Below are 13,716 nucleotides of genomic sequence, written 5' to 3' on the forward strand. Positions count from 1 at the left end.
GACATCTCGCTAATTTAGCTTTTCCTTTGTTCTCTCAGCTGGGCCTTCTGCTGTTGTTCCCCCACTGACACCCAGACCAGACCCTTATACACCTGAGCCAACACACAGTAATGGACCAGCTACATTGAGTTGGTACTATCGGCAATGGACAACAGAGGACAGCGGGCCAAAAGCGAGTCGAGTAGAGGTGAGGAGAGTTGAGCCAGCCATGGAAAAGCACTATGGGTATGATGTTTTTAGAACCACTCTGAAGATGTTACTGTGGCCAAAATATGTTCTCATGTATTATACAATCTGAGATAATAATACAATGTGTGAAAATGACTAGATGTCTATGAAGATTCTCAGTCATCCAGGTCATAGTTATCCAACGAATGTTAAAAATCAAGGGCAGCTGGACTTGGTTGAAGATACTGGAAGACGTTTCGTCCCTCATCCAAAGGACTTCTTCAGTTCTGTCTGACTGGCAGGGAAACTCAGCTATTTAACCTCAGTGGGATCGTTGGCCCGGGTCATCGATACCGCTGGTTCGTTAGTGTTCCTGGTTGCTGTGACGACAGTCGTTACAGTCGTTAAGACTAACGGTGGCCAAGACTGAACGACCATCGTTGGTATCTTCACCTGAGGCCAATAGGTTACGTTTGTTGGTTTCCTGGGAAGTGATGAAAGGACAGCATTGTAAGTAGAGGATAAGTGGTGGCGTAGACCCCCTCCCCTGTTCAATGACGGCTTCTCAACCCTGGTGTAGATGGCTTCCTTGACACCTCTTTCAAACCATCCATCTTCTCTGTCTAAAATGTGCACCTGGTGGTCCTCAAACGAGTGTCCTCTGTCCTTCAGATGTAAGTAGACTACATGTCACTAATAATGTTTTTGTTTTTCATCCTTGTCCTCACAGCTGGGCCTTCTGCTTTTGTTGCCCCACCGGCTAAGAGACCAGATCAGGATATAAGCAGGGTTAGGACAGAGCTCCAATCTCAAGGACTGAGGCCTGGATCCCAACATATGCTCAAGCCAGGAAACGCCTTTTTATTATAGTGTTTGTCACCACATCCAGAACTCATTGACACTGTGTCAGCGTTCCCATCCCGGAATTTCTTTCAGCTTCATCCTTGTTTGGGGGGAAACCAGAGAGTGACATAATCATGAGACTGAGAAATAATTACATTCTGTATGGGTTTGCTATATGTATTTTCTATGATAAATCTTAATTGTTGTTTTAATGGTGCGTGAGTAGACAGTATCGAGTAGGCTACGTCACTCACTTTGCAAAAAACTATCAAACACATCAGTCACTGCATCATGCATGCAGTAAACGTGCTAGAGTTAAAGAAGCAAGAACTGCTGAAAGATTCATGACTGAATTTAAAAAACTAGTGAACAAACAGAGCCAGGAGATAAAACATGGACACTACCAGCTTCCCAGTCTAATGTTACGTTGTTAGATTGAATTGCTAGACTTGGATCAACCTCACTTGCATGGAGCTGTGAAAGACCACAAACTAACCACCACACAGAATATCAAGAATATAAAAAGCTTCGGGAGTCAGCTGTCCACGACAGACCTGAACCAGCCGAGGTACCAGCACAAAAACAAGATCTGGTTTATACACCGCTACACTGATGACAGAATCAAACCCACTAAGACAACAGCTACGACAGAACTCAGAGCTTATCTGGCGACAGATGAAATGGTTTACTCATACTTGCACTGTTTGATGTCCGTAATACTTGCGCTGGTGACTGAAATGCTTCAGTTTTAAAGAAATAAGACCTGTTTCCATTAATGTCATTAGTAACCAACACTTAATGTACTATTGTTAACCATTCCTGTTCGGTTCCCAGACTGTAGTCGACGCTAACTTCTAGGCTTTTTTAAAGGATGCCAAATGTCTCTCTCTCTCTCTCTCTCTCTCTCTCTCTCTCTCTCTCTCTCTCTCTCTCTCTCTCTCTCTCTCTCTCTAATTATCCCAAAATATATATAGAATCCCAGAAACTATCTAGATAGTATTTTTGTCAATAATGCAAACCCCTACTACAGTGTCTTCATGGTTGTCTAAAGCCAGATACAGTCTCCGCCGGTGTGGATAGGCCTTAAGTGATTGCTTTCAACAGTGGTCAATACTACATCTTTGCTTCACACCTTAGCTGCATGGATCTGGTTATCTAACAGCCCTATGTGGTTGGATAAACTGCCAAAGCGGTTCACAAACATCCTGCCAGCACCTACCTAACTTACAATAAGGCCATTTGTAAGTCTGTGCTTCATGAGGGCCATGAGCTGAGGTGCTCTGGCAAGTCTCTCTCTGACATGAAAAACCAGGTGAATGAGCTGATGCACCTTAAATATGAACAAATTCTAACTAAATTACAACTGTGTGTAAATTGAATATAATGTCATTTCTTTGTGTATAAATATATAGCTAAATAACCTTGTTCTTTTTTTGTGTCAATGTGCATCTCCGAAATTATATTTATTACTCTTTATAAATGTATTTGACTGATTTGCTCGGTATTCTTCTTCTTCTTCTTCTTGTTTCACCACTTTTCAACAACTTAGGCCCAGCTCTGTCCCATTGCTTTGCAGATACTATAATTTCCCTTGTTTATCTTTGTTTCAGAACTCTCTTTATTCCACTGAAAGGACGTGTTTGAGTAGATATAATAAAACATTGATTTTAAGTATAACTTTTGATTTCGTCTTCAAAGCACTTGTTAGCTTTTTTTCAAAATGAATAACAGGTCAATAAGTTATTGTTTAATTCAACTTTGAACGCAACAAAATATCCTTGATTGTAAATATGATTTTTGCAGTGTAATATTTCATAGTAAACCGATATAACATACTATATTTTGGGCATTGCTTTATAAAATTCTCTATACAAAAAAATGATTTCAAAATCATTCTAAACTGAGCTGACTCACCTGTGAAATTTTGAATAAGTAGTGCAGCAGCTCGGTACCATTGACAGGGAAAGTAAAATTGAATACTAAAAACATTAGTATTCTCCTCTTTGCCAAGTAGGCTACTATTTAATATTAATCAGAAGAAAAAGTGCCTACCAAAGTGGGATTTACATCAGTTTATTAAAATATAGCCGTTTATCTTTGATCATGAATTACAGCATTTGCCCCAACTGGGATTCGAACCTGCGTACACATAATCTTTTAGCACCTTGGACAGCGGCCGCAAAATGCTGCAATCTGATTGGCTGTCAGTGAGTTACAACTATCCGCGGCTGGCTGGCCATAGCTGTATGAAAATATCAGCCTTATTCTTTCAGCTCGGCTGTGTCGGCATTTCCACATTAAAAGACACGGACCGTTCCACCTCACTTTAAAAAACTTCTCGTCACTTCAAAAATTAGATTAATTTATTTAACACACTCAAAAGTGTTCCAAACAGTCTTAAATTAACAATGTTTTCATTGCTTTATGAAGTAAAACCATAAAATGTGCTCATAGTGGTTGAAAGACTGAATCTCAACATTTAGGCGACTGGAAACTCACCGTCCCCAGAACATGACTACAGTCTCTGTAGTAGGCCTATAAGAAAGCTATACTAACCTAAAATAGAAAGCCTACGTTCATATTAAAATTTAGTATTTCAGTATCCCTATCAAACTACTCATAATATTCAGCCTCACATAAGAAAAATAAAACCCATTTATTTTAACGCCTGCGTCAGGCTGTGTGAAACGGACTGGGAGCAAATGAAAACATATTTATTAAAGGGGTACTTTTCGATTCTTATCCAATACACTTTGTTAAATTCGGCGAATATTTCCTCACGGGTAGGTAGCTCTCTGTTTTTCGTGTACTCGGAAAAAAACCCGGTTTTCCTACACAGCCCCTGGGTCTGTAAATTGAGCATATACAAAGCTGCTCGGAGCGAGCAGCAGGTGGCGGTGGCGCGCTCGAAGCAGTCAGAGAGACTGTAAACAAACAGACTTCTTATGGGACTCTATAGCTGTGAAGATGAGTGAGAAACAGCCACAGAGGGAAAGGTCTGAGGAATTGTGAGACAGTTGACCAGGCGAGGGGAAGACCTGTGTTAACATCTGTGAGGGGTTTGGATGCTGGATAAATCTACGAGATGTGAAAGGAATGAAAACGATGCTGAGCTTGCTCTGTTTCTTCTGGACAGGTGAGTAAGCTAAAGTTAGCTTTGCTGTTCCACATAAACGACAGGTTCAATATTACAGTCTTGTCGGTCTGTTGTCATGTTTGTGATGATCCCAGCTGGTTAGCTTTGTCCGTAATAACTTAATAACTGAGCGAATGGTCCCTTCCTGTTTCTAAACCAATGCCAAATGTGGTCATTCCAGCAAGGAGAAAACAGAGTCAGATACTGTACTTTAAAACACACGCAAAGACGTTTGAGAGGTTTAAGGGTATTTATTGATAATTAAGGCACAACGGTAAATCAGCAACACAGAGCTGATATTTTAACACAACAGTGAAGATTCATGGCTTGTCAGTCCCGGGCAGTAGTGTAGTCGAGGGCATAGTCTGGCATAACAGAGTGCAGTGTGTGAGGCTTTGTTAATAGAAGAACAAGTTCATGCATAGATGCATTAGAAAACATTCAAATATTACTATGGATAATTAAAAAAGTAGGCCGGCTAATATAACCATTTGCACCCTATGACATTTGAGCCTATCGACAAAATGTGTTTACATGTGCCTCCTCCTACAGAAAGAATTCAAGTATTTCAATTAACATTTGGCTATCCATCAATACACTCTTGCTATTTATTGATTTTGTCATCCCACAATACACAGCTGGTCAGCAGCTCAGTGACCTTTGCACCCTAGGCACAAGCTGCCCTGCTCGTCAACATTCAGAGGCACGTGAGTCATGAACTCCTGCAAACGGCCTGGTTCAGATTAGGTGGTTCAACAACAGATAAACAAGCAGACACATTCTCGTTTCAAACACTCTTTGACGCACATGCAGTCCGGACACAAAATATATAACCACTTATATAACTCCACACGCTTGTTAGATCTAGCTCTATGCAGAAAAACTGCATATCAAGGACATGACAAGGATTTCTGTCATGTTTCACAGAAGACTTCATCATAAAGCCACAGCTTTTGTACAGAAGACTAAGGCCACTTTAGTTTAATGTAATGCATTCTGGTATGTAACCTACCAAAACAGAAACCATCACACCTGTATTGCTACATTTGCAGGGCAATCTTTTAAAAAAGCACCAAATGCAATAAAAGTTAATACTCTTTCCCTGCATACTTCCAACCACCCCTATCATCATACAGTGAGACTACATCATTTAATTTATACTAAACACACGTTAAAATTCACACATCCTGCATTTCACTGTTTGTGAGAGGAAGAGCTAAATCTCAACATATAATTTATGTTATTCTGAATACTGAGAGGAAATGTGTCCAGTTAAGAAAATGCATTGTACGTAACAGTCAGTCAGTTTAGGCTTAAATATACTTTTTTTTAATTCACCATAATCCTCCTTTCTTCTTCCCTATTTTAGAGAGTAGTCTATTTCAGGTTGAGTCTTTCATTCCCTACTGCAGTCGGACCACTCAGTGGCAGTTTTGGCATTTAGGATGGCATTTCTGATTGTTGACATTGCAGCGGCATCCTCCACTGGTGTCTCCAGGACCCTTGGAAAGGATCAGAATAAGAGTTATCAAACCTTTGAGTTGTTTTGTCTATAACTTTATTACAAGTTGGAAAGACAATAATCAGATTTTTGCTGGAAAAAAGGCTGAATTGCACCTCTTCTCTACAGATATTTGTTCTTTTGAGAGTCTATATAACCAAGGTTTGGGGTTTAGGAGATCTGGTAGATACAATAGATAGGACATGAGGAAAGGAAAGAAGGATTTCTTACCAAAGGCCCCCAGCGGGGTCCCCTGGTTACCCAGCAGATCTCAGTGTGACAGACTGTGCAGCGCAGCCAATCACATCCATCCCTCTTCTGCACAATGATGCCACACTGGGGACAGTGCATTGCCTCCCCCGACTGCACAAGAGTCTGTTTATGAGACCAAAGTTCAAGAGAAAAGAAGAGAGAATATGAGATGAGAGGATGTGGTAGGTACCAGTTTCTGTTTGATCTGTTAAGCATGAAGAACACAAAGTCATCTATCTCTGTGTTTCACAATCCACCCCTGCACTTAAGACATGGATGGGCTGACAAGTTCCTCTAATGCTGTACATGTGACAGCAGTTCCAAAAACAGCGATGGACAGCTTAGAGGATGTCTCTCTTTCTCTTTTTACTGCATACACAAGTGCCTGTTACAGCTCACCTTGAGTAGATGTGTCGTCCTCCTGGCAGCAGAGTCATTTATAGCGCGGGCTGCAAGATCATCCTGGTATTGCTTACAGTTCATTCCCTCATGGATGGACTGAGGAGAACAGAAAATAGAAACAAAAAAGATGATGCACAAAGATTGAAACACGGATGTCTTTGAACAGCAGTTAGCCTGAGGGGATCAGACAAACTCTAAAATGTGTAGTGCCAATTGTTTCTTCAAAAGTTATTATTATGAATTAGCTCTAAGTGATTAGTATGTGGTACAGTTTCACCCCCACTTGTACCATGGTTGTGCGTACAATGTCGTGTTTACCCTGAGCACAGAAAACAATGTCCTTGAGACTATGGGAGCAAATGATCAAATACCGCATTAACTGTGTGTTCACACTGTATATATTTCTTACCTTGCAAATCAGGCAGTTGTGTTTCCTGCAGACGGGGCAGTGGAAGACATTGACTGTGTCCTCGTACACACACCAGCCCAGACAGTCTGGAGTGGCACAGTGGTAGCTGCCCTCACACCGAGACTCTGCCACAGATAGACCTCTTTGAAGCCAGCGCTCATACTCCTCTGCTGACACCAACTGTAAAGGAGACAGCAATTGTTGAGGAATAGTTAATCATAATACCAACACTAACAGGTTATAATCAGAGTTGCAAAAGAAAACAAACACAGGTGAACACTGTATTTCCAGCAGCTTCATCAGCTGTCACTTCAAAGCCCATCTTCTACTTTTCAACTACACATCTTCAAACAGAGGCCACATTCAAATCCATCCCCTGGCTGTCTTCAGCAGTCCTGGTTGGATCATAGTTTGCTGTTTAACAGTCATCAGCTGGCGAGGTTGGCCAACTGTTGTTTCAGCTGGAGGATGTCCACAGGGAGAAGAGCCAAAGTATGGGCTGAAAACAAGTAGCAGAGCAATAGCTCCAGCTTCTTGGCTGGTGTCGACAGTGTTAAGAGTTTTCTTTTTGTTAGTACTACATATCATATACAGTAAGATTTATTTACACAATCTGCTTAAGGATGCTAATACTACCTGCTAATATGCCATTTAGACAGGTCAATATCAGAGACAATGCTGTATTTGTTGGTGTAACTCACAGCTCTGATCTCCCTCTCCTGCAGAGAGCAGGTACAGGAATATGTATCATCTCTGTAGGGACAGGCCACCTCCGGCTCCTCACTCAGCATGATGACTGAACGCAAGCACTCCCTGGGCACAAACATGCAGACACGCACAGCTATGAATCATGACCTCATGACAAACATCCAGGACAGCCCCTCTCCAGGCTATACACCTGCTACTTTCTCAAAACCCCTTTTTCCCTCCCTTGACATGAGACCACCTTTCCCCATTAGAATACATCTTCATTCTCTCTATTTGGGTTTATATTCCCCACCGCCTGCTGAAACTTACTTGCAGAAGCAGTGAAGACACTCCCTTAGTAGGACGCCCTCTCTAGGCTGCAGGTCCATGTAACAGATCCTACAGTCCACAGGTTCTGGGTTAGGCAGCAGGTCCTGTCCGTCCATCATCACCAGCCGGGCAAAATTCTCCCTGCGCTCCTCTTCCCTTGCCTGGGACAAGGGGTGGTGTTGTTGGGCGAGTTAACACTATATTTCACAAGTATATTCGGCAGGACAACTAAATTTAACATGTTTCACCCTCACATGGTCACACATGCAGATGCACACATTGAGTATAAACATTTTATTTGTATCTGTTTTATACAATAAACAGTGCAAAATTAACAATTAGGCTAATACATTCAATTTAGAGGCAACCTGTTTTTTCTCCATTAAGGAAGCCACTTGATGAAAGTCAAAAGTGATGATGATTATCTAGCTAAATGGTCAATATTGAGGAAAAGTCTTTCACAACCTTCTAACTAGAGCTCGACTAATAAATGTTACAGGGGGGCATGTGCCACAAAACGAGATTAATGGGTTAACCAGCTATCTTTGGGCTTCACTCAGGTTTTCCACTGGCATGAAACACGCTCACTTTTAGCTGGGGTGGATAACATTGGCCACCTTTGCTGCCCGGCCAACTTGTTAACGTCAGAGGATTAGATCAACACCTGTAAACAGCGCGACCAGTGACTAATCAGCTCACTGGAAGTATGGAGCCATCCTTCCTACAGGATCCTGACAGGGACAAAATAGTTTACAATAAAATGACAAATAATAAAGAGCAATAGATGTTTTTTTTTTAGTTAGTCGAATTGGGTTTGTTGTTCCAGGTGTCCATTCTGGTTTTAAAATAGAGCTTCTAATAAAACGGGGTAATTTACGACACTAAATAACTACAGAATGACCATTATAGCTGCATTTTTAATTGCAAAAAGGTTTTTTTATTCCTGACAGTGTGGATGCTTTGACACTTTTACTCCCATCACTGCAGCAGAAAATCACTTTTTTTTTAATGTGCATCACATTCATAATAACTTGTTCATCAGGCATAAAAACAAAAGAAATACAGACATATATAATAATTCCCGTGCTTATTCATAACCTGTGAACTTTACTTAAATATTTTAAAATTAATTCTGGTGTTCTATAGCTTCTTATGCTATTCTAGATTATACTGTTTAAATTTACATCTCATTTCATATTTAGTGCTTTACTCACAGTTCAGATGATGCCGCTTTTAACAACTCTGCTTCTTCTTCATGAACGCGCTCTTTGCTGGTATAGAAAAACCCAGTTAACAGAACCAGCTTATTACCAGGTTTGTGATACTGGTCATCCAGGACGGCCAGTGTAAGCCTCAGTGAAGCCATGTGACCCATAGAAAGCCAGAATAAGTTGAACTCACTTCGTGATACATGCCCCAGAGCCAAAAATGTTCATTATTATGTGACAAAAAAAACCTGTCTTTGTCAGATGTTTTTAAACTCTCAAATGTCAATATCGGCCTATGAAGTCCAGTGTCGGTCAGGCCCTACTTTTCACCAGAACAGAGTTGGCACATTTTCACAAAAATGTCAACTCAACTGTAGTCATACAGTTTCTCTACTGAAGGATCTCATGAACATACAACAAACTGGAGCCAGAAATGCACCTACGCCACCACTTTTTTATTTGGCCAATACTAGACTGGAGTAAGGCCAAAATAGGCTTCACAGATTCTTCAACAGGATCTTATGCTTTCACTTCCAGCATATAGTCGTGCATATAGAATAGACAGTGTGCATGATGATTTCTCATGTAGTCTAAAAGTGAGTGTCTGAAGAGTGCAACGAAAACGGTGCTACAAGTTCAAACTGTCAGTGAATGAAACATAAATAAACAGTGCATGTACGCCTGTGTCTGTGTGTGTTCAGTAGTCCTGGTCCAGGTTATACAGGAGTGAGTTGTTTTGAGCCCCAGCGCTCCTCAGCACCTCTCTTCTCCCTTTCTCCTTCAAAAAAACAGAGACAGAAGAGAAGAGAGTCAAACTGAGAGAGCCTGTAAATTTTTAATTCTAATGTCAATTCTGAATCAATTTCATACTCCCCCCCCACCCCCTCCTTATTATAGTATATTGTCCAAATTTTAGCCTGCGTTGCCTTGTACCTTTTTTAAAGTTTTATTTACACTAATTTGACCTAGGCTTCTAATTGTCACCAAATGGTACGCAAACATAAGATTTTACTATATGGAAATATGATGTGTGATTGTATATGTAAGACTGTGGGTGCATTGTATGCTCGGTGTTAGAGGTGCCAATATGTTTTTCCAACCTGCTGGTACTGTCTGATAGCCTCTTTCTCCTGCTGGATCCGTCTGAGTTCCAACGCATCAGGTCGGTATCCACCCGGGATGACGTAGTTCTCGGGGCGGTTTGTACTGCAGATCTCACAGCCCGGCCGTGTTGGTTTGTTAATGTAAGTGCAAGAAGGGCACGACCAACCCTAAGGCACAGAGTAGTGCTTTTACTCTTTGTCTTGTAGAACTTTGTCATTCGTGTGAGAAGCGGCAAACCATGCAATTTATGTCTTATCAAATGAGTTAACTTGTGACATATTTTATCAGAACATGCAACATTTTGAACAGTGTGTGAATAGAGAAACATTAAACAACCACCATAACTGCTGTCTATTACCTGGGTGGAGGTTGTGTTGGGGCTCAGAGCTTCATTGAGTTGAGGCATCTCTAGGTTGATGAGATCTCTGATCTCATTGATGTTTCCTCTTTCTGACCCACCTGAAACATTTAAGGAGAACAAAAATATTTTAATTTAATATTATGATTTGTTGGGCACCTGATGCATCAATCTTTTCTTGTGTAATGTCTAAAGAACTAAATAAACAGGTTTGTGTGGGCTCAATAATATTGAAAAAGTTCAAACAAATCTGATCTGATAGCTGTGACAAACTCATAAGTTAACACCCTCACTGACCAGGGTTGCTGCTGGTCCGGAGTCTTGCAGGCAGGGTTGTGTAAGGCCTCCGGTCCAGAGATGAGGGCCCATTTGCAGAGGTAGCAGAGAGGGGAGGAGTGAGAAGAGACAGAGATGGAGGACCGAGAAGGAGGGCACTCTCCTGGTCTTGCTGGAGTACTTGGCGGGTCAACCGAGCATGACGGGCTGACAGGAGGTACAAGAAGGCTGTGTCACCGTCCTGATGAACCCCATATGAGGCCAGAGAACGCTGGTCGGTGCACAGACACTGGCCAATCACCCAGCGCTGCACCCGTGGGTGAAAGCCATACTCTAGAAACATCTGATGTGGTAGAAAACCAAAGAAATACATATCTTTTTACATAAGACTGATACCAGTTCTTTAAGCCCTTTAAGGCAAAAGTGATTTGTGATTTTGGGGTGTATAAATAAAATTTACAGACTTGTTTCTTTCGGGACACAAATGAAGGAGACACTAACCTGCTGTTTCAACGCTGCGGTAGTCATAAGTGGGAAAACTTTCACAGTGACACAACAGGACGAAGAAGAATCCTCAACTATAACAGCCAAGCTGTTGAGATAAAATGTAACACAGACCTTTAGCCACATTCTTTGTATAAATCAAAATAAAGCTGTTCAAAATAAAATCATAACTACTAATGACGAGGCTCCTACTTGATTTCCGTGTCTTCATAGTCTCTGGCAGAGGGCTGAATCTTGAGTGAAGCATGATGTCGTGCGAGCATGGCAGCAAAGAGAGAAGCAGACTGCATGTCACCTGCTTCTATGGCTCGGGTCAGCTCTATGCAGGTTTCCTCTACAGATGGACACACACACACAATGAAACACAGACAAGCCCACTCAGGTGAACATACAGGCAAGTGTCTGCAGAGGATGTTGGCGTACCTCCTAACAGCCATAGGGGGCTAAGTACATTAGTTCACAGAGATTAGATAATAGATTACATAATGGTTTATGTTGACAGGAAGATTTTTAGTGTACACACCTGTTCTTTGCAAAGCCAAGGTGTTCTGATGATCAAGACTATCCTGGTGGCGCTGTGGACCATTATCTCGAGGGGCGACTGCCAATTAGAAATGTTGAAAACCAGAAAAAAGCATTTAGATAAACAGATATAACACCAAGAAAGAAACCAACAAGACACATTCAGTCTCCCAATGACAGTCTGCAGCAGTAGACTAAAATGTTTAAATGTTTATCTACATTTAGAATTGTTGCATTTTGTCTTAAATAGAGATACTGTCCATTTATCTATCCATTCAGTTAGAATGTGTTAAAATGAGATCAGTCCACAGAAAGGTTTCTGTGTTTGCTGCCACAGGGATAATTAGTCTATTACGCCAACACTGACTCCATATACTTCATGTTGCTTGGTATGCCAGACAAGTCAGTCCAGAAAAACAACCTCTTGTAGAGGAAACGAAGTCCCTGTGTATAACTCCCGGCAGACAAATCTTTCTTCTCCATTTCCCTGAAGTATCCCACAATGCTCCCAGACCAGCATGTCCTAGGTCTTTTCTTAAGGTCTCTTCTCAGCTGGCTGAGCCAGGTGTACAGTACCTCCAAAAGGGAGAGAATCACAAGCGATGTTCCATTGTTTCCCTGCCGCTACTAAAATTTCCCACGATAATTAAACTATGCGCTACAAATGTTTTCACTCGCACACTGTGGGAGCACGGCAACACTCAATGCTTGGCTAGCTTCCTCTCATCATTCTATACAAAACATCTATGTGACAGATGCTGTTATTACAGACCAACTCCTGTAAGGAATCAGGAGGTGCGTAGCGAGTGTTTGATTGTCTGAGCAGCAGAAAGTGACTGAACCCGAGCGGAGGAAAATATTCTGGCAGTAAATGTATGGTGTTGGTTATAGTGTCGGCTTCTCAAGACCAAGAAAAGTCTGTTTTTTGGAAGCAGAAAAGCTTCAACAGCAGGCTGTTTCTTTTGGCTGCAATGTAACTTAACATTAGCTCAATAGAAAGTTCTTATGTCAGCATTACAACAACACTATTTTAAGGTATTTGAAAAATATGGGCCTGAGTTTGAGCTACAAGTTGATTTGGCAATTTTGTATGAATATTATTATGGCAGTCCAAAGTGGTTACAAAAGCTGGTCTATTACCAGTTTTTATCATTCCACAATTACCTATACTTTCATCTGTCTTTTCTTTCGTTATTCACACACATATGATTGGATCCACACAAGGGTGTTTTATATAAGTAAGCACAGACCAATTTATTGAAATTCCCTCTGAAGCCACAATATGGAGTTTGCTTACTGTGGTTGAGATTGACGGCAGTGATGTTGCCAAGCCTGGAGCAGGACAATGAAAAGCTATTTTGTTCCAATAAATATATAACCAATTTGATACGTCAAGCTCCACTTGCACAGACTCACTATAGTTCACTACAGGGCATTTTAATTCCACCAATTGAGAACACACAACAGGGGGTTCTTACAAAATTGTGCTGTCGGTTTGAAAAGGCTCGTAGGATCCTGTTAGAAGGTACGAAGTGTCTATCTTTCCCCCACCTTTTGGCTGTGGTTGTTATCTAAAAGAACAGTGAGCATTTGGCAAGAAGGGCCTGACCTTTGTGTGCCTCTCTTAATGAAGACATCACCACCGTAGCCCACTTCTGAGCCTCCTGCTCACAGCGGAAGTTGAAGCTGATGCGGTCATGTGGAGGCGCCGCCAAACTCAGCTCGTGGCACTTTGGTGACTTCACCTCATAGTTTACCTCCGCCAAATCAAACTCTGCTATGGTCTGGAAAAGAGAGCAAAAATGAGAAGAGATGAGGTAGGAACATATATACATACATATACATATATACACACACACACACACACACACATACACACTATATATATATATATACATACACACACACACACACACATATATATATATATATACATACACACACACACATATATAATACATACACACATATATATATATATATATACATATATATACACATACACACACACATATA

At 41.2% G+C, this 13,716-nt stretch overlaps 1 protein-coding gene across 1 annotated transcript in view; it reads right to left on the reverse strand.

The window, feature by feature from the left end:
• Positions 1–4,382: 4,382 nt before the first annotated feature.
• Positions 4,383–13,716, reverse strand: part of shrprbck1r (sharpin and rbck1 related) — a 32,142-nt gene continuing 22,808 nt past the window's right edge. The window contains exons 2-14 of the mRNA XM_038726738.1: positions 13,310–13,484; positions 11,702–11,779; positions 11,371–11,512; positions 11,176–11,266; positions 10,696–11,017; positions 10,399–10,499; positions 10,037–10,207; positions 7,729–7,889; positions 7,413–7,524; positions 6,712–6,891; positions 6,300–6,398; positions 5,880–6,023; positions 4,383–5,649 (exon numbers count right to left, since the gene is read on the reverse strand). Of these exons, the coding sequence (XP_038582666.1) occupies positions 5,569–5,649; positions 5,880–6,023; positions 6,300–6,398; positions 6,712–6,891; positions 7,413–7,524; positions 7,729–7,889; positions 10,037–10,207; positions 10,399–10,499; positions 10,696–11,017; positions 11,176–11,266; positions 11,371–11,512; positions 11,702–11,779; positions 13,310–13,484 (1,857 nt within the window). The 3' untranslated portion in view covers positions 4,383–5,568. The remainder of the gene's footprint in view (positions 5,650–5,879; positions 6,024–6,299; positions 6,399–6,711; positions 6,892–7,412; positions 7,525–7,728; positions 7,890–10,036; positions 10,208–10,398; positions 10,500–10,695; positions 11,018–11,175; positions 11,267–11,370; positions 11,513–11,701; positions 11,780–13,309; positions 13,485–13,716) is intronic.

This window comes from Micropterus salmoides, unplaced genomic scaffold (assembly GCF_014851395.1).
Source record: "Micropterus salmoides isolate LMB-PRFRI ecotype aquatic unplaced genomic scaffold, ASM1485139v1 Ms_hic_scaffold_1, whole genome shotgun sequence".
NCBI classification, from domain to species: domain Eukaryota; kingdom Metazoa; phylum Chordata; class Actinopteri; order Centrarchiformes; family Centrarchidae; genus Micropterus; species Micropterus salmoides.